General features: G+C 42.9%; 2 protein-coding genes across 2 annotated transcripts; both read right to left on the bottom strand.

Annotated features, from left to right (window-relative positions):
• Positions 1-528: 528 nt before the first annotated feature.
• Positions 529-1,995, bottom strand: LOC111597599. The gene is made up of 4 exons (XM_023312403.2): positions 1,871-1,995; positions 1,649-1,815; positions 1,324-1,562; positions 529-594 (listed from the first exon to the last, which is right to left on the bottom strand). The coding sequence occupies exons 1-4, from the start codon at positions 1,993-1,995 to the stop codon at positions 529-531; spliced, it is 597 nt and encodes a 198-aa protein (XP_023168171.2).
• Positions 1,996-7,866: 5,871 nt separating this feature from the next.
• LOC111597610 lies at positions 7,867-8,846 on the bottom strand. The gene is made up of 3 exons (XM_023312412.2): positions 8,254-8,846; positions 8,018-8,190; positions 7,867-7,943 (listed from the first exon to the last, which is right to left on the bottom strand). Exons 1-3 carry the CDS (start codon positions 8,844-8,846, stop codon positions 7,867-7,869), a joined length of 843 nt encoding a protein of 280 aa, XP_023168180.2.
• Between the last annotated feature and the right edge of the window lie 10,205 nt (positions 8,847-19,051).

The raw sequence follows: 19,051 nt of genomic DNA, 5'->3' as shown, positions 1-19,051 counted from the left end.
TCATTAGCTTAAATATAATATTATGTAATTTAACAACTATTCATCTAGTCTCTAGTCTCTAGTCTCTAGTCTCTAGTCTCTAGTCTCTAGTCTCTAGTCTCTAGTCTCTAGTCTCTAGTCTCTAGTCTCTAGTCTCTAGTCTCTAGTCTCTAGTCTCTAGTCTCTAGTCTCTAGTCTCTAGTCTCTAGTCTCTAGTCTCTAGTCTCTAGTCTCTAGTCTCTAGTCTCTAGTCTCTAGTCTCTAGTCTCTAGTCTCTAGTCTCTATTCTCTAGTCTCTAGTCTCTAGTCTCTAGTCTCTAGTCTCTAGTCTCTAGTCTCTAGTCTCTAGTCTCTAGTCTCTAGTCTCTAGTCTCTAGTCTCTAGTCTCTCTCTAGTTTTTCTCACTAGTCTCTTTCAAAATCAATTTAAGAACTTTTGAATAATTGAATTGAAAAATTGTGTAAATAAAGAAAACGAAGGAAAACACATATTGAATGTGCATGGGCAAAATGGAAATATTTGAAATAATTTTTATTATATTTATTTCGCTTAAATCGAATTTGAAGTCTGTCTAAGCTGATGCTGATGCTGATGCTGATGCTGATGCAGATGTCGCTGTTGATGCGGGCGTAATGTGAGCAATTGATGATGTGTATCGTTGTTGACTTGGTTTCTTATATTTGTTATTGTTGTTGTTGTATGCTGAGTCTGAGTTTCGGTTGCTGGTCCTGATGTCTTTCGATCTCTCGGTCTGGTAAATTGTGTTACGGAGCAGCCCAGCCAAAAATGATTGTGAGCAGAGGCAGGTCAGCTGTAGCTCTATGAGCAGCATTCAATGATGTCTCGATGCTGCGGCAATTGTTACAATTTGATTTGGAGCAACTGAAGCCTGGCGGTGGAGCGCTGCAAAGCGAAATGCCCCCCGAGTCTGTGGCAACTGCCACTGGAGCGGATCCAGCTGCACACGTGCAGCTATTTGTTGTCACTTTGCCATGCCACGCAGACGACCAAGTTGCCACTGCTCCTCCTTCGTTCTTCTCAACATCCGCATCCTCTTCATTCTCCTGCTCATACTCATCCTTATATGCGTTCACATTTACGCCCTCGTTTTCAGCTAGCATTCAGTTTGCATTGATGCTACTGGCTGCGACATCATCAGCAGCATCATCATCATCATTGGCATTGTCATCATCATCAGCTGCTGCTGTGCCAACTTTAGCTGTGGCCATAGCTGAGGGCTTGGCTTGGCTTTGGCTGTGGCTCTGCAATTGTAACATATTTTTTTTTTTTTCGGTTTACAGTAAAGGAAACGACAGTGGTTGAACCACCGTGGCGGCCACTTACCGTTGCCGGCAGGCGGACATCAGTTACTGTTTGACCTTTGGCTGTGCCAACGCTGCTGCCGTTGCTGCTGCTGAACATGAACATGGCCTCAGCATCTGGATGCTGCTCGAGCTGCTCATCGTTACGCTCTGGCACGCTTATTGAATTTCGCTTAGCTGCTGGCGTTGACTTCATGCCTGCCACATCATGGGGCACATCGAGGCTGCGTGGCAGCAATGGCTGCTCGCCGGATAATGTGTCTGCGTTTTGGGCATAAAATTTTACACTCTGTCGCACAGGAAAGCGCCAATCCGACCCACAGCCTGCAGCCAGCCACATTACTTACGCATATCCACATGGTAGCCCCGATCATCGGCACTGTAAAAGACGGTCGAGTACTGTGCGTTGGGCAGCGGCACCGAGTAGTAGCCCCGACGCGCCAGCACATGGCCCTTGCCCACGGGCAGCCAATAAGTGCGCTCATAGCGTGTGTCCCCGTTGCCCAGCTGGTATCTGCGAGAGTCTATGCTAATTAAATGGGCAGCTACAGTTGGCCAACGTCAATAACCTGTACTCGTGCTCGCCATTCAAAGAGCGTTGATCGAAGCTCTCAATTAAGCCTTCGATATCCGGGGCGAACTGTTCCGGTTGCAGGGCAACCAATGGCGGCTGATGTCGGTCAATCGTTGACATTGCTGTGGTCCTGGTGCCCCTGGTGGTCCTGGTGCTCCTGGTGGTGGTGGTGCGTCTCGGCTGTATTGTCCAGCGTGCCTCGCCAGCGCACAGACTGATACCCAGCAGCAGCAGCAGCTGCAGGCACTTTTCGATCGTTGGGGCACGCAACATTCTCGCTCAATAATTGATTACTTGGCCAGACGGCTGTCGGCCTTTTATACCACTCGAGAGCGAAGCCTTTCTTTTCCTTTTGGCCAAATGTGCTGAAGAAGAAGCAGAGCAAAACATAATAAACTCGCACGTCAGTGCCAATGACTTGCCACTCAACCCCCGCAGCTTTAATCCCCCAAATCTCTCCCTCCAAGTATCGTGATATTGACAGTGCCCTGGACTTTGTGATTTTGATTTTTGCTCCAAAACCGAATCTGAATCTGAATCCGAATCCGAATTGTGCTGCACTGTGTGTGTGTGTGTTTTTTTATTTCTTATGCCGTCGCCACTGGCTGTGGTAGGTGTCAGGCACAGCCACAGCTTCACCAGGACCCACGGTTCATTGACCAGGCCAACAGCTGCCGCTGTCCGTTAACTGTGCCCAACCGATGTGGGCGTCCGTTTCTTTCACTTCTTTTACTTCGTCATTCATTTCTTCAATGTTCTGTTTAACACTTGCCCATGTCCTTGACAATGGGCAGAGCGGCTCGGCTGTTGCCTGATAAATGTCTGGCAGCCGCAGCACTTAATGTTGCCTCAATCATCTCCATTGGTCTTGTTATCGATGGCCATTGTATTTAATCGTTGACTGCACAAAAAACGGCGTTTGCAAGTAAATGATTTTTTCCTTTACTTTTTGTTTTCTTTTGGCTTTCCAATTCAAATGTGGGCAGAGCTAACTATATGATTATATAGGATGTCTGAATTTTATTGATGCCTCTCTTCGTGTAATTAAAATGAATTTTTAATAAATAAAATAGATAAAATCATATTTAAATATTAATGTCACTAAATTTACTATCAACTGAAGCTCGTTTCATGGATATTAAAAATACTTTTGTATATAATATTATAATTTAAACATGTAAGGCTCTAAAAAAAACTTGCAATAAATTTATTTTCTTATAAATCAAAAAATTACTGAAACTAGTTGAAAATTATTGCATTGCATAATTGAAGGCTTGACTTAATAGCATCTGTCTCTCCAAGCATGCTCTCAAGTGGCTTATTTCTCAATTTGAGTCACTGAAATTGATTTAATTGAGCCTTAATTGTTTCGGCTAAGTGGCTTTCGTCATAAATAATTGATTGACATAATTAGGCCAAAGGAACGTTCAAAATATATTTACAGCTTAAATGTTGTAAATAAATGGAGCAGTGCGTGTCGCCTTCGCCTGCCACTAACTCCCACTCTCTCTCTCCCTCTGCCTCCCTCTCTGCGCGTAGGTGTCAAGTGGAACAGTTCTCGGGCTGAGCCGCTGGCCATTAAGCGACTGCAATTAGCAGCCAACAGCAGTCGACAGTCGGACACTTGGCCAGATTAAAGTCCGCTTGTCAAACTGAAAGCGCAATTAATAAATTTAAGCGTTTATTCCGTTGAATTTTGACAGCCCGCTGTCCCGTTAGCTCGCCAAGATGAAGCACTCAGTTAGGGCTTTTAATGCGGCACACTTGACCAGAACAGAGCAGCGTAACAGCCAACAACAACAACAGCTGAGAACACTGCAGTTGGCAGCTAGCGACTGCCTGATACTCGCTCACGCAGCATCTAAACTACAGCAGATCAGCTGGGATCCAAATGAGCTTAGCTCTGCAAAAGGAAGGTATATACATTTGGAGACGTGTTTAATTGACCACGCCTGCAAGAGACGTAATTACATAATTATTGATTATACTTTAGACGGCCTTAACAGTTACTCAATGCGTCATCTTTCGAACTGCAGAACTGTAGAAAGTATAGTTTAAGTTGTTATAGCATTATCTATAGAGTTTGTTCAGGAGAGAGATATATATTTCTAATTCCTGGTTGCTCAGAAGATATAATAAAGGACAAAGGACTCATACAAACAAATCTTAATACTTTACAGAGATATATAATATATTAGCTATATCAGGTCTCTCTACAGACGGATAGACAGAAAACTAATAGACTCGTCTCAGATCGTGAGCGAGTATTACAACTTTCGCGCAACTGCAAATGCAGTGCAATAAAAAATGAATTCAAATGGCGATGCGGCCGCCAACTGCAGCTGCAAATCCGTTGTCAACACACACACACACACACACAGTGCCACCCACACACACACTCACCACACACACTTCTACGCAAAACAACAAACTAATAAATATTTTTACCCATATAAGCATAAAATATTGTTTCAAGTTTACTGTGCGGCCGTATACATAGGAGATCCATAGCTGGGACAGCTGCCTAGCACCCCATACACACACTCTTGCTCTGCCTCTCTCTTTCTAGTGGCCAGACCGAAATGGAAACTCAGCTTGTTTGTGCTCTGGCATTTTGTACAATATTTCATTTGCCAGCATTTCCGTGCAGCGTTCCCAACTGCCAAGCAGCGCGACCTAAACCTAACCTAAAAAAAAAAAACAACGAGAACCTCGAACCCAACGCAATGGCACACTTCGGGCTGGGCAGCCCCACGTTGGCATGTGCAAGTGTCTGAGCCATGAATTTATATTGGTCGATTTCGATTTGAAAGTATTTCGGTTACATAATCTCAGCATTTTTATCGCATTCCATGCCATGTCGACACACTGTTTGATCCTGCAGCGCCACAACAAAGTCCAAAAGTTGTCGACTCGGGTCAGCAGTCCGACTAAACATATTAAGAGTCATGCCACTGCATGGCTCTCTATACAATATATGCCTCGTCCTGGCGCCGCCTCCTGCTGCCTTGTGCGGCCATGTCTTGGTGTAAATTGCTCAATTATAGGCCAAGCGACGCATCTGCGCGTTTGCTTCACTCTGTCTAACTGCCTGTCTAACTGTCTGTCCATCTGTCTGTTTGTCTGTCTCTTTGTCTGTTTGTTTGCCTGAAAGTTTGTTGCAAAATTCGCATCAACTTGATTACTGCATGATTCCCACTGCAAAGTTGGATGACAACTTGAGTTATTTACTTGTTTGCGTAAAAATTTGCGCATCAGTCAAACACTTTTTAGTCAAACAAAAAAAAACAGAGCAACAACAACGACGACATTTGATACTCTACATGGAGTAGAGACTCTAGATGGTATAAATGTTTCGCATTTAGCCCAAAACCCGGACAGGGACATGGCCATGAGTTGTCAGTTGACAATTGCCTCGACACCAGACAGCAGCAAGAGAGGCACACACAGACACAGAAACAGAGACAGAGAGAGAGAGAGAGACAGAGAGAGAGATTACTAAGCTTCAGTCAATGCATTTCAATTTGGGTCTTCGGAAACAACTGAAATCAACACGTGGAATTACTTAGCAGCTTCGTTTCTTTTGCTATGCAAGAGCCAATGGGAGTCAATAAAGCCGTATACTCTGCTTACATTGATAGATCTGCTTAGAGTTTCTATTGTATAGATGAATTTAAGAGTCACTCGCTCTCTCTCACTATGAAGGTGGGAACTAAACTTTGAAGTTGACAAGTTTCAACAAATATCGATTTTTGCTGGTGTTCAGAATTCAGAATTAGGCTAGCAGAGCTGGGGCATGAATCGTGAAGCATCTTCGATTTGGCTTAATCAATTGACGCATTAACGAGTCGATTATGTGTAATGCAGCTGTGCATGATATAGTGAAACGTGATACAGATCTATTTATTTATTTATATCTCATTATTGTATTTATTTGTTTCTCTCTTTCACTCTGTCTTTCTCTGTATGTATCTCCTCTTCTTCTTCCAATCTCCCTCTTTTTCTCTCTCCTTCTCTCTATGTGTCTTTCTTCTGTGTCTTCCCTTTCTTTCCTTCTATTTCCCTCTCTTACTCTCCCTCTCACACTCTTGTAATCTCTCCCTCTCTCACTGTCCATTTCTACTCTCTCTATCTCTTACACCCTCTCTCTCGCTCTTCCTCTTTCTCTCTCATTTTCACGCATTATCTTAATCTCACCTCTATTTTTCTCTCTCTATCTCTCTCCCTTTATTTCTCTTTCTCTTATTTCTATCTCTCTCTCGCTTTTTCTCTCTCTATCTCACTCTCTCTCTCTCGCTCTTCGTCTTGCTCTCTAAATATCTTCCATCCTCTCTCTAGCTCTACTTCTTTCTCTTGCTCTCGCTCTCTCACTTTCACTCTTCTTCTCTCTCTCTCCCTCTCTATTTCCCATTCACTCTTTTGATGAGATATTTTTGACAGCACCTTATATATATATATATATATATAGCCGGAAAACGTGAGCCAAGTGAACCAGTTTTCTTTTATTGTTTTGTGTGTGTTTGACTGTTTATCTGCGGGACGGCCCCACGCGCGATACATGCAAACAGACGACAATGGGATGCTGTTACTTGTGAAATAAACAAAACTTGCGGCGATACTCGCCACAAAACTTGACGCTCGTCTGTTGATTTAGGCAAATTTATATTTAAACAACAACAATAACAAGCAGGAATAGCAAGAGCCAAAGCGAGAGCGAGAGCAACAACAATATTGACAATAGAATAGCGGATGTGACTTCCCCCTTGCGCCGAAAGACAATTGCTTAAAATTTTTGGAGTCGACAGCGGATTCGGTTGCGGGCCCAACAAAAGGCGCCTCATCAACGCAACCAGCAACAATGACAGCTAACAAACCGTTAAGTGCCGCAACAAATCGCCAAAAATTGAAAACTGTGGGAATACACACGACGCCAGACGCCGGCCTCAACGCAGCCCAGCACAGTGAGAGACACCAAGCGCGGCGACGCACCCACACAAAGGCAGATAGAAATCTCGGGCTCCCAAAACAAAACACAATAAAAAACAAGAAACCAAAAAACAAAAAAACAAACTCAAAAAATAAAATTAAAGAACATACAATCTACAGTCACCAGAAGGCAATAAAAACAAATAAAAAGTATTTTAAAATGCCATTTGAATTAAACTGGAAACAGCTCCAGAGGACGGGACGCCAGGCGACGAGGAAGCCAAGTCTAGAGTTTGCAAATTGCATTTCCCTGCATGAGTAAAACGTAAGCTTATAAAAATAAATATAAATAAATACAATTCTGTAATTTGACTAGCTAATAAACATGCTTACAAGCTAAGCTGGCCATGTTCCGTCAGAGCACTTTCAGCTGTTCGCTGTTTGCTAGCAGCTCTAAATAATAATGGCTAAGCTAAAGTTTTAAATGAAAAACAAGTGAGAATAAGAGTCGTGAGGGAAGTATCCGACTAGAAGATAGCCTGACACCTAACAAAGAGCTGCTAGGAAGATCATGAAAGACTTTCTTTTAGACGTACGGAAAGAGATGGTGAGAGAGACAGAAGGAGGAACAGAAAGAACAAGAGAAAGAGGGAGAGAGAAAGAGAGAGAGATAGAAAGAGAGAGAGATAAAGTGATAGGTAAGGGAGAGAGAGACTACCAACAACATTCAGCTAGGAAGAGAGAGAGAGAGAGAGAGAGATATCTGAGAGAGAGTGGAGATAGAAAGGAGTCAGATCACTTAAGGCGCGACTCGAATGAAATATGCCACCAAACTATCTAGATATATTAAAATAAATATATTAAGCTTTTCAATACATTCTTCATCTATATAAAACTCAGCTCAGCTCAGAATAGATAGTGTCAGAATGCTTAAGAACAAAACTGCTCAATAAGTGTCCTTTACAGGTGTTTCATTTTATTACGTGCACAAAAAAAGGTAGAGCAGAGCTCGTTATACATTGATAGCTAATGTTACTCTCTGATCGATATTCTTGTTATCGATCATTATCGACTCAAGTTCAAGCAGCTCACATTGGGCAGCTCATAGCGACGCACTCGTGGCGGCTGCTGTAGATACTCCACTGCATGAAAGAAGATAAATAGAAAATTAAAAGTATATATATAGAAGAGATATATATGTTATAGGGTAACACACCTGCCAGCGGGTGATAACCATGGGCATCGGCGCGATAGCAGCGCAGCTCGTACTGTATGCTGTGACCGTAGTGCCGTGGCTGGGCGTAGAAGCCTTCGACCACCAGACCATGGTGCTGTTGCTCTGAGAAGAAGCCGCGCTCCCAGCGGCGTACGCCATTTGGCAGCGAGTAGCTGTTGGAAGTGGTTGGCAGTGGTTTAGAGCGGTTGCGGGTGGTGCCTTGGCTGCTGACTCACCCAAAAACGTAGCTGCCATCCTCGTTGCGGTCGTTGAAGTTGTCGCGATATGGATTGTAGTCCTGCTGCGGCACCTGCTGTGCCACCTGCTGTGGCACCTGCTGCGGCACCTGCTCTGGTTCCTGTGCTGGGCCCGTGTCTGTGTCCGTATCTGTGTCCGCATCTGTGTCCGTATCTGTGTCCGCATCTGTGTCCGCATCTGTATTTGTATCCGGGTCGTTGTCTGTCTCTTCGCTGTCCTCTCCGCTGAATTCGTCAGATTCAGCTGAGTCAGCGAAGAGCTGGGCAGCATCCGTGGCGGATCTTGGCGCCACAATGCCCGGCTGTCGGCGGCTCAGCACGGCGAGTGGTGCAGCTGTCAGTGGCGCCACAGCGTTGGTCAGCTGCTGTCCCAGCAGCTGCCTTAGCTGCTCGCCTGTGCCGGCATCGTCTTCGTCCGCCTCGTTGCCATCGAATGTCTCGAAGCTCTCGGCAAAGCGCAGGCTGGGCGCTAGCAGCTGCCGCGTGGGCAGCGTCAAGCTCTGAGCGAATGTGGCTGCTATGCAGCCAAAGCTGATGAACAGCAGCAGCAGCAACGGCGGCTGCCCGGACATAGTGCTGAGCTCTATGGAAGAATAGGATGTGGGCAGGCGGAAGCGTAAGTGTCTAGTCCAGTGGTGCGGTCAGCGTTGAATGCGCTTGCCCACAACCAGTTGCAACACATTTATATGAAGCCATCAGTGAGCTCGAGGCGTTTTGCAATCTGCAACAAATCAGCGGAGCAAATGCATAAATTTCTATTGGTCCGCTGCCAGGTGACATGAGATGTGAGTTTAATTAGCAGCCGCATTGAAATCGACTGGGGTCGAGTGAAACACACAGAGCGAGTCATCGATGACGTCTATGGCACAGTTGACATATCTCAGCCGCAAAGTTTGCCAAATTGAAATGCCGAGAAATTATGCGACTGGTTTTTGATGCCGAGCTGGACGTAAAGGCTGCGCCTCGCAGTGGCCGTCGATAAACATTCTCAAGCATTGAGCGTTGGCTAATTAGGTCAGCTAACCGACCGGTTCTTCACTTGCCCGTTGCTCAGGTGCGGCACTTAATCAGTTCATTAAGTCTACTTTGCGGCAGCGCAGCCGTTGCTCGAATTATGTTGCATAGTTTTAGACATGCTACGGATCTGGCAGTTTCTCTCCATTTAAGCCTGGCCACTGCGACTAAGCTTCTTGCTTGGAGAGCCTCAGTGTAGCCTGGCAGCTTGGCAGGCATATTTCCCATTAAGATTTGCTTAAATTCATATTTTAGTACACATATTGTGAGTTGATTTCCATTTGCCTAATTGCATTTGACTTGTAGACGGAGTCAGATATCAAATTGGCGCTTTCCATCTGGCCAGAAAGCATTTTGCACTTTCGCATACCATTTGCTGACCCATTAGAGGTGAGCGTAATAAAAACGACGTATACGTAATTTGGTTGTGTGTGGCGGGTGTGGCTTTACTTTATCTCAATTTACATTTAACCGTTTGCAATTATTAGAGTGAAGGCAGGCGAGACAGTGTGTGTGTGTGGGTGTGCGTGTGTGAGCAGGGAAGATGACGCTGATTGTCGGTTTATACAAGGACTGGCACGTTTGCCCGCAGCGATTTGTCATGCATCATTCATACGCTTGCCGTGTTAATTATGCTGAAATACGGTCTGTTAAAGTTTCAGCAGCCACGGCTGGTTGGCATCCTCAACCACTTATGCCGCATGAGTCCCTGCGACCCGCCTCCTGCCAGAGCAATCACCTACTGCGACTGCGACTGTTGCTGCTGTGGTAAAACGTAATTAATGAAGGCGCACTTAAATCATTTTTGTGCGTGGGCGGTTTCCACTAACACGAAACGCGACAAAAGCATCCGCAACAACAACAGCAAAAAGGGACTTAAAAAAATACAATTAGTTAACTAACAAGTGGGAATGGAACCAACAGACATCACATAAAAACAAAACAACAAAAAATTTCATACAAGGACAGAGCTCTGAATTGCTAAATGATCAGCCCACAGATGCCCTGCATGCTGCATATAGCTGAATACCCTGTAAATGAGGGTCAAGTGTGAACAAGGCTGCACATGAAACTGGAATCGAAATTACATTTAGGACAAATTGACGAGTTTATAAGAAATTACTAAATTAAATTCAATAAAATAAAAATATGCATAAAATTCAATTTAAAATTCATTCAAAAGGCATACAAATAAATAAATATTTTTTTACTGAATGAATATTTCAATAAAAATGCGAAACAAATTAAATATTTATAATAAAAACAAATAAAATAATAGCACAAGTTAAAAAGAATTATCAGTAATTTAATAAAGAAAATATAGTCTAAAAATATGAATTATATATATATAAATATTTTAATAAAAAAAGTTGAAATAAAATATAAAATTGAATATATAAAATCTATTAAAATATAAATAAAATAAATATGTAATAAAACTATATGAAAAATAAATCAAGAATTAAATGAAGAAAACAAAGTATAAAAATATAAATCATTATTTAAAAAAAAAGATTATTTAATTATTCTTTAATTTGCATTGAAAAGTTAGAAATTAGCTGGGCATACCCGCTGCATGCGTTAAGGCGCAGGGTATGAAAGGGAACAAATCCGGCAAAGGGCCACCAGGCTGCGCGCTAAAACGTTTCAATTTTTCATAAATATTCAAAAAGGTAGCTAACACTGGCAACAACAACAGCAACAACAATGTGACAACAACAGCTGCTGCTGCTGCTGCTGCTATTGCTGATGTTGCAGAAGCTCCGTTTTTGGCTGTTGCTGCTATTCAGAGCAATGTGGAGTAGCTTCGCTTAGAAGGCACAGGATTTCCCCATTCAGTTTAGCTCAGTTCGGTTCAGTTATTGCCTTCGCACACACACATATATCTATTTATATATATATATAAAAGAAGAAAAACTTTTTCGATTTAAGCAATTTGTATATATTTAGGTATATAACATAGAGTGCTGGTATGCTAACACTGTCTGCCAATACTAGAGTCGAGCGAGAGACAGAGCGACAGAGAGAGAAAGAGAGAGCGCTCTGCTCTCTGAATACCGCTCAGTCCAAGTTCTAAAACAACAAAATGAAAGGACGGCCGAACAAAAGGGAGCAGCGTAGCAAAGAGCGTTCAAAATAAATGCAAATTTATATCGTGGAAAAGTTTTCAATTTGTTTTTACATTTTCTTTCATTCGTCGTCGTCGTCGTCATCGCCGGCAACAACCTGCAATGAGCGCGTCCGGCCACGCCCCCATCCGATGCCAGATACCGCCGCCCGCTAAGCATTTTGTATTTTGCCAGCACACAATTTGGGCCATTTTTGTGCCATAATTAACGTGCCGCCAGCGCCCGCGGCCACGGCCGCCACATTTGCCATCACATCCTTAAGGAGAGGGAGAGGCCGTTGACGCTGCCGGTCCAAGGACGCTCACATTCTCCCAGCTACACTATCTATCCAAAAATAATCTATAAAGATGCTAGCGAGCACTGTGAAAAATATTTACCTATACAAAAAGCAAAAGCCATCCATCATAAAAGAAATCTTGAGTGGGCATCTAGCAGCATCAATCAATTGATTAGCAATATTTTCTAATAATAAAACTTTAGAATGTAATAAAAAATATTTCTATTTTAATAAATTTATTTATTCATACATTTAGAATTTATATTCAGCAAATTCAAACCATTTTTTTTTTTATAAAAATTTTTTGAAAAATATGTAAAATATATTTTTAATGGTTTTCAAGTAAGATAATATTTAAACACAAAAAAGTTTTGGACTTTTTCTCTATGTTATTCTAGAACCTCCTGCTTCAATCATCAGCCGACTTCGCCTAGAATTACTCATTTAACTATAGCCAGCTGTTTAGGAAAACCCTAAATTTCATTAATAAATAAATAGTTAACTTATGTATTTGCTATATTATTCCGAAAAAGGTCTATATTGTAATATATTCTTTATTGATTATTTATTTTTATTAAAAATATTTTCCTAATTCTAAAATAATATTTTCTGTTTAATAATATTTTATATTGCTTAAAATATATTTAGTCAATGCTGACACTATTTTTTATATTATTCTATTTCATATTTTTCAAAAAAATATTTTCTTTATACTTACATTTTAAATTCCTTCTAAAATAATTTTCTAAAAATATTTACACTTTTTTGACTTTTTTTGCAGTGTTTTGTCTAGAGTCGCCAATTTTTTTCTCTGAGTGAATGTTAAGGCCAACAGTGGCAGTGGCAGTGGCAGCTGAGCAGGAGCCACGCCAACCAAATGCCGCAATCAAGTTATTATTAAGTTTTTCTATTTATCCAACATAATTCATAATTTGTTTACAAAGCGTATAATAATATTAACGTCTTGTCCTGGCTGGGCCAGAACTTCGCTTGAACATTCCTTTAGCCGTTAGATATACTTGCTATTGTTCATATTTTCCGTTACCGATGCTCTGCTTCTTCTACTTCTTTTGCTTCTTCTTCTTTGCTGTTGCTGTTGCTGTCGTTGTTCTTCTTGAATTTTTAGCTGTCAACGTGGCCAGATAATCAGCAACACAGTCGAGACTAGCCTGGACTTTTGCAGTTGCTGTTGCGGCTGCTGGTGCTACTGGTGCTGCTGCTACTTCTTCTTCTTCGACTTCCACTTTTTTCTTCTCGTTCTTCTTCTTCTTCGTGTTGTCGCTGACAGCATCGTAATCCCATTAGAGCGCTACACGGCGCTACGGCGGCACAGCCAACGGCTCGTTAACTGGAAGTTGGAGCCGAGCCTGCTTAACTGGCGGCCGTTGTCTAAAATCGCATTAGCCAAACGAACGCATTTTCCATAGTGACAGCGTTTAATATTATTTCTTACGTTTTTCTAGCTTTTTTCTTGTTCTTCTCTTCTTTTTTTTCTTGCGTGCATTTTTTATTTATGCGGCTTGAATTTCCGGCAGCTAATTTTTTTTAGGTCTGTTCGCTGAGCACTTTTCCGCTTCCACTTTACATTTGACACTTTGGCTAAAGTGCACACGGTTGAGTAGTTTACGCGGCTGAGCTGTAAAATCCGTTGAGCAAACAAACAAACATACATATATATATATTTGTATATATATATAATACATAATATATATATAAAAATACATGAGCAATGCGTTGGGCCAAATGAGCAACAGCATCCAGCTTCCCTGGAACCCCGCAACCCCGCAGCCGTCATCCAGTTTATGCAAAAGGGAATTAAGTTAATTGAGAGACGGCAAGGCGAGGCAGCCAGGCAACGACTACGGCCGTAGACGGAGCCGTGCTATAATTGCGCATAAAAATGAAGCGATTTATATGCGCGTATTTTTAATGTTTCATAATTGGGTAAGCTCACTAGAATGGGGTCTAGCTAGGTGGCTCGATAAGGACCCCACGGAGGTCGGCCAGGGTCTATAGCTTATGGGGTTACAGTTCACAGTTCGCAGTTCGCAGCTAGCAGCTCACAGCTCGCAGTTCGCAGTTCACGGTTCACAGTTCTTACGGCTATGCGAACTGCTCAGCGGATGCCTCTGCGGTTGTCTCTGCGTCACATTTCCCTCTGAGTGCACACCAAGATAAGCCAACAAAGTCGCCAGCAACGACAACAGCAACAACAACAACAACAACAAGCTCTGCTCATCATTTTGTAATTATCACTTGCTTGTTGTACGCAATTTCATTCAGCTGTTTGAGTACAATTTATAAGTCCTTAACAGATCACATCCATAACTTTTCTCTTCAGCCAAGTTCTGTTTGCAATTCATGAATTTATAAATTTCTTTCCTTAATGTTTTATAACAAGTTTATTGAGCGTGCACGCGTAATAGAAACCAGCGCTGAGTTCAGAATGTTGTTTGACTAACAAATACCGTATATACAAACAGAATCATGTAATGAGTGGGCACTGACCGACTTGCAGATACCCTGGAGTCAGCTCAGAGTCAGAACTTCTGTCTGCAACATCCAAGCTTGTTCTTAAATAACTACGGCTTAAGCTATACGAACTCAATTTCCATATTTTAAGCTCTATGGCTTGAAATGTTTAGGGCAAAGGTATCTAATTAATGGGGAAAGGTATCCCAGATTGGAACTATATGTGTATCTACAGCTCTGCTGGTGTCGTTATACTTTACAGTTTGCTTGAGAAAAGCATATTGAAAAATCGATAAATATCGATATTTTGACTTGGTTATAACTTGCAGAAACATATATATATCCATATTTTAATATCTAATTTTTGTGATTCGTGGGATCGCTGTGCTCATACGATTATACAGACAGGCAAACAGACAGTTTAAAGTAAACATATCAAGTATAAATTATATGGTTTCCAGTCCTGTGGTGACTGAAAGTTAGGTTGAGAGGCGACTGTGCCTCTTATTGCTGGCCTCGGGCTCAGACAATGAAATAAGCCATTTAACGAGCAAATGACGGAGTGAATATTTATTTAAGCGGTTTACTGGAAGAACGCTTTTTAACCCTGCTTTTAATTGTTCTTTTTTGAATAATCGAAACAGTTAATTTTATTGGTTTTTCTTATTATATTCACTATTTTTAGTTTTACTTATATGACACCAATTTTTAGCATGTCCTATCAGTACGAGTTAAAACACGAGACTGATCTATATTTTTACAAATCATAGCCTCACCGGCGTAAGTAGAGTTGCCCTTGCCAGGGCTGTTCCTTAACTTGTCTAGCACCCGATAATAAGTGTTGAATAATACCTAACATTAAGTGTTATAAGCTAACTAAGTGTTATAAGTTAACTACCCCCCCCTCAAGTGTAAGGTCGTCCTCGACCGACCCAATTCCAGCGACGACTCCTCGCAAGTGCTTCGCGGACTTCTTTGCGTCGATGATCCACCAAAGAGTGAGGCCAATGCAGATTAAAGCACAGCATATGGCTCCTCTTTCGGAGTGCCGTACAACGACACATCATCAAAGTGCACCATTTCGGTTCCTTGGTCGCATATTAGCAGCGGTGACCAGCGAGTCGGTGCAGGTGTTCTCGAATGAAATCCGCAAGTCGTTCTCATTCACATTCAATACGGAGCAGTATGAGCAGCGTACTGATTCTTCGCTATCGCCGTTCAGCAGGCGCTTACTAAGCTTGCTCTTGCGCCTACGTATGTGGCGTCTGTTGAAGCTGTTGGTGCACAACGTGGACGTGGGCCTTGGCATCGGATGATGCACACCAAAGTTGTGCAGCTGCAGCGACTTGAGTGTGGCTGGCGCCGTCGATGACTGGCCGTGCACGTGCCCGTGATGGCCGTGATGACTGTGTCCCACCACTCCAGCGATGCTATGAGCCGTTACTGGACGAGTGATGTGTGTAGTCTGTCGGCGCGCTCAGCTGGCGATTGAATTCGGCCTTGCGGCGCGTCAAGTCCGTCAGGCAGTATTTGTTCAGATGGCCGTTGCTGGAGACAGGGCTCTTGGGCGATGATGCCAGATGCTGCGTATAGGCCGAAGGAGTTGCTGCTCACGCTTAGCTTATTGCCGGCGTTGTGCAGCAGATTGTTACAGTTCTTGCCGCTGATCTTGGCCGACTTTTGCCCGTCGTCGGTATCGTGTTGCTGCTGCTGCTAGCCGCCCTGTACTCCTTGTCGTCGCTCTCGCTGCGCACCGATGCTCGATACGCAGGAAATGTCTTCGTCTTGCTCTTCAGAGAGCCGTTCAGCAGTAGCTGCTGTTGCCGTGCGGCAACTGCCGACAATGCCGGCAGCTGCAGTTGACGTGACGCCGCTGCCGATGAGGATGAGGATGAGCCGGCAGCCGTGGCAGGTGTCGACAGAGATGGGCAGCGGTTGGAGCAACCTGTGGCTGTGAAACTTCTTGAATTAATGCAGTTGGCGGTGTTTTGGGGATTTCTTGACTTGGTTCTAGTATGGATGAAGAGTCGCTTGGCTCTGCCGCCGCGAAGAGTTCGTTAGTTGTTGCTGGCTGATGAGCTTCTACTGTTGGTGGTGGTGCCGTGAACAAGGGGGTTTCCTCAACGATTCCGCTTGTAGATTTGCATGCTGTGGTTCTGGCTTAGCATCCAACTATGGGGCGAATAGAGCTGTTGCTGGTTCTTGTGGACGACAGGATAAATCGTAATTTTTCTGCAGGCTTTTTTAATTTTTGGGAATTTGGTTATAAAATGTATAGTGTTGATGGATTCCTCTAGCCAAATTGATTTTAAATCTGAGGAGTCCAAAATGTTTGGGCTAACAATGAGCCTTCGCGAGAGTAATAGCAAGCATTAAACTTTGCAACTAGATCGTCCGCATTCTGTTTCTGGACAGTGTTTCAGTGTTTCAAATAAATAAATCAATTTGTGAGTTTTGGCTATCCCGAGAACTCCATTGACAGCAAATGTTAACTGGTTAAGCTGGTCTTGAACCTCAGTGTTTACTTCTATCCGTCTACTGTTGGCATTCATTAGTCGCATTTCAGTGGACCTAATCTACTCTAAATGACCGGCATCGGGTGTACCCGCCACCAAATTGTTTTATAAAAATTATGCCAAGTGGCTAAAGGTAAATTGAAAAACTATATCTAACTTATTCTAAATTGCCTAGCGGCTTATAATAAAAGGTGTAATAAAAAAACAAGGGAGTCATCTTAGGTTGTCCTTGTGGACCACCCTTCCTTTAATGAGGACCTCGGTCCCCAGGTCTGCTTCCACGGCCTTCTCGACACATAAAGGTGTGAGTTTGTTTCCGAGCCGTCGGTTGGACTTGACCAAATCCTTGTCACCAACATCGAAGACTCTATCCTGCCGCTTTGCGTTCTCCCTAGCTCTGAGCGTCGTCTGAGCGTTTCTGATCTTTTCTTCTATCTTTTCTTGTGGCTCTTGTTTTTTGGGGTGTCTATCATACTTAGCCCTAGCACATGTTTTGCAGTTTTGTACTATTTCCTTGGCAATTTTTGCCATCCGTGGAAAGTAGTACTCCGAGAGTACCTGCTTAACATTTTCCTGTGCAGACCTATGGGCCCTATTATGCTCGACTGTGAGGATTTCCCTTCCTTCTCCAACCGCAAATATGTCCACTACGCGATTTTTGCAATGCCAGAACTTTGTGGCTGGGTATCTTCGCACCAATGCATCTTGTATCATTGCAAGCGTGTGTAAATTACAGTGGAGAGCATTTACGCATTTGGGTGAGACTACATCTTCGAGCTCGTCTAGCAGCGATTCGACGCATGTATAGCTGATCAAGTAGCGTTTCTTATTTCCAAAAAGAATAAAACTTCGTTTTAAGGGGAAACGCGCCTCTTCTAGCACTATCTGGTTTTGAAAACAGTTCAAGGGTTTGTCTGTCGTCTCAATGGTGTTGGTGAGAGATACCTCACTGTGGATCGTTGCTGCGCAGGACTCAATTTCTTGCTCATTTATAGCGTTGAGCTGCTGTCTTGACAAGGCATCCGCAACCAGATTGTCCTTGCCAGGTTTATAGAAGATACGTGCATTAGACTCGTCAATGCGCGCTTTCCACCTTTTGATTTTCGCATTTGGATTAGATTCCGAAACTGCGAAGGTCAAGGGTTGATGGTCAGTGAAGATATTAATGTCTTTCACCCCATACAAATAGTGCCTTAATTTGGCAAGTGACCATACAATGGCCAATAACTCTCTCTCATTGGTTGCATAGTTAACCTCACTGTCCTTCAATGTTCTTGAAATCATTGTTATAGGACGACCCTCTTGAGACAAAACTGCACCTATGCCGTGAGCCGAAGCATCGGTCGTTAGATCGAATGGCTTCTTAAAATCGGGGTACCTGAGCATTACATTCTCGGATGACAAAATATCGCGCAACTTCTGAAATGCCCTCTGCTGCACTTCAGAGAATTGAACCTTTATATTTCTGGACCTATGCTTACTGACTGTTCCATTTTCACCCTTCAGGATATTCGAGATGGGTCTTGCTATTGCGGCGAAGTCCCTAATGAAACATCTGTAATAACTTGCGAGGCCTAGAAATGATCTAACCTCGAACAGCGTTTTTGGTTCTGGATACTCCTGTATTGCCCTAACCTTTTCAGGATCCGTCGTGGTGCCAGTGCTGGTGACTACGAAACCAAGAAAGTTCACGCTTTTCTTAAAAAAACGTGACTTTTTGACGGAGACCCTCATGTTTGCTTTGTATAAGCTTTTTAGGACCCGATCCACGTGTTTAATGTGGGATTCCTCATCTTCTGAAAAGATGATTACGTCATTGACATCAACATAGCAAAATTTGCCAATCTGCTCTCGCAGTATGTCGTCGATGGTTCTTTGAAAAATGCTTGCTGCATTCTTTAATCCAAAGGGGAGTCTTTTGAACTCGTATTTCCCCCCGTTCACAGAGAAAGAGGTTTTTTCACGGTCGCGTTCAGCGAGTATGATCTGGTGATAACCAGACTTGAGGTCTAATGTTGAAAAGAATTTGGCTCTCCCCAAATTCCCCAATATCATTGATATATTTGGCATAGGGTATTTGTCCGGCACGGTTTTTTCGTTAAGTTTACGAAAGTCCATTACCAACCTCATTTTCCTATTGCCCGCTTCATAAGTGCCCTTCTTGTCTACTACCCATATTGGGTTATTGTAGGGAGAGACGGACTTTTGAATTATATCATTCTTTAGTAGATCTTTGATTTCTTTATTAACGAAATCAGCCGCTCCCATTGGATATGGGTAAAGCTTGGTATAGATCGGTTGCTCATCTATGGTCCTAATGGTAGCCACGACTGATGTGTTATACGGCAACGTCTCGTCTGGGTCTGCAA

Source organism: Drosophila hydei, unplaced genomic scaffold (genome assembly GCF_003285905.1).
Source record: "Drosophila hydei strain 15085-1641.00,03,60 unplaced genomic scaffold, DhydRS2 tig00000232-arrow-arrow-pilon, whole genome shotgun sequence".
NCBI classification, from domain to species: Eukaryota; Metazoa; Arthropoda; class Insecta; order Diptera; family Drosophilidae; genus Drosophila; species Drosophila hydei.
The sequence above is the reverse complement of the archived record's forward strand: the minus strand, read 5'-3'. Positions and strand labels throughout refer to the sequence as shown.

What these genes read in the sequence shown, in the direction of transcription:
- LOC111597599 (XM_023312403.2), bottom strand. Translation starts at nt 1,995, where the DNA reads ATGTCAACGATTGACCGACATCAGCCGCCATTGGTTGCCCTGCAACCG. An exon ending in GGGCTACCATGTGGATATGC is followed by an intron (nt 1,563 to 1,648) that starts GTAAGTAATGTG and finishes CCCAAAACGCAG; the next exon opens with ACACATTATCCGGCGAGCAG. An exon ending in ATGTCCGCCTGCCGGCAACG is followed by an intron (nt 595 to 1,323) that starts GTAAGTGGCCGC and finishes CCGCATCAACAG; the next exon opens with CGACATCTGCATCAGCATCA.
- LOC111597610 (XM_023312412.2), bottom strand. Translation starts at nt 8,846, where the DNA reads ATGTCCGGGCAGCCGCCGTTGCTGCTGCTGCTGTTCATCAGCTTTGGC. An exon ending in GATGGCAGCTACGTTTTTGG is followed by an intron (nt 8,191 to 8,253) that starts GTGAGTCAGCAG and finishes CACTTCCAACAG; the next exon opens with CTACTCGCTGCCAAATGGCG. An exon ending in TGGTTATCACCCGCTGGCAG is followed by an intron (nt 7,944 to 8,017) that starts GTGTGTTACCCT and finishes TCTTTCATGCAG; the next exon opens with TGGAGTATCTACAGCAGCCG.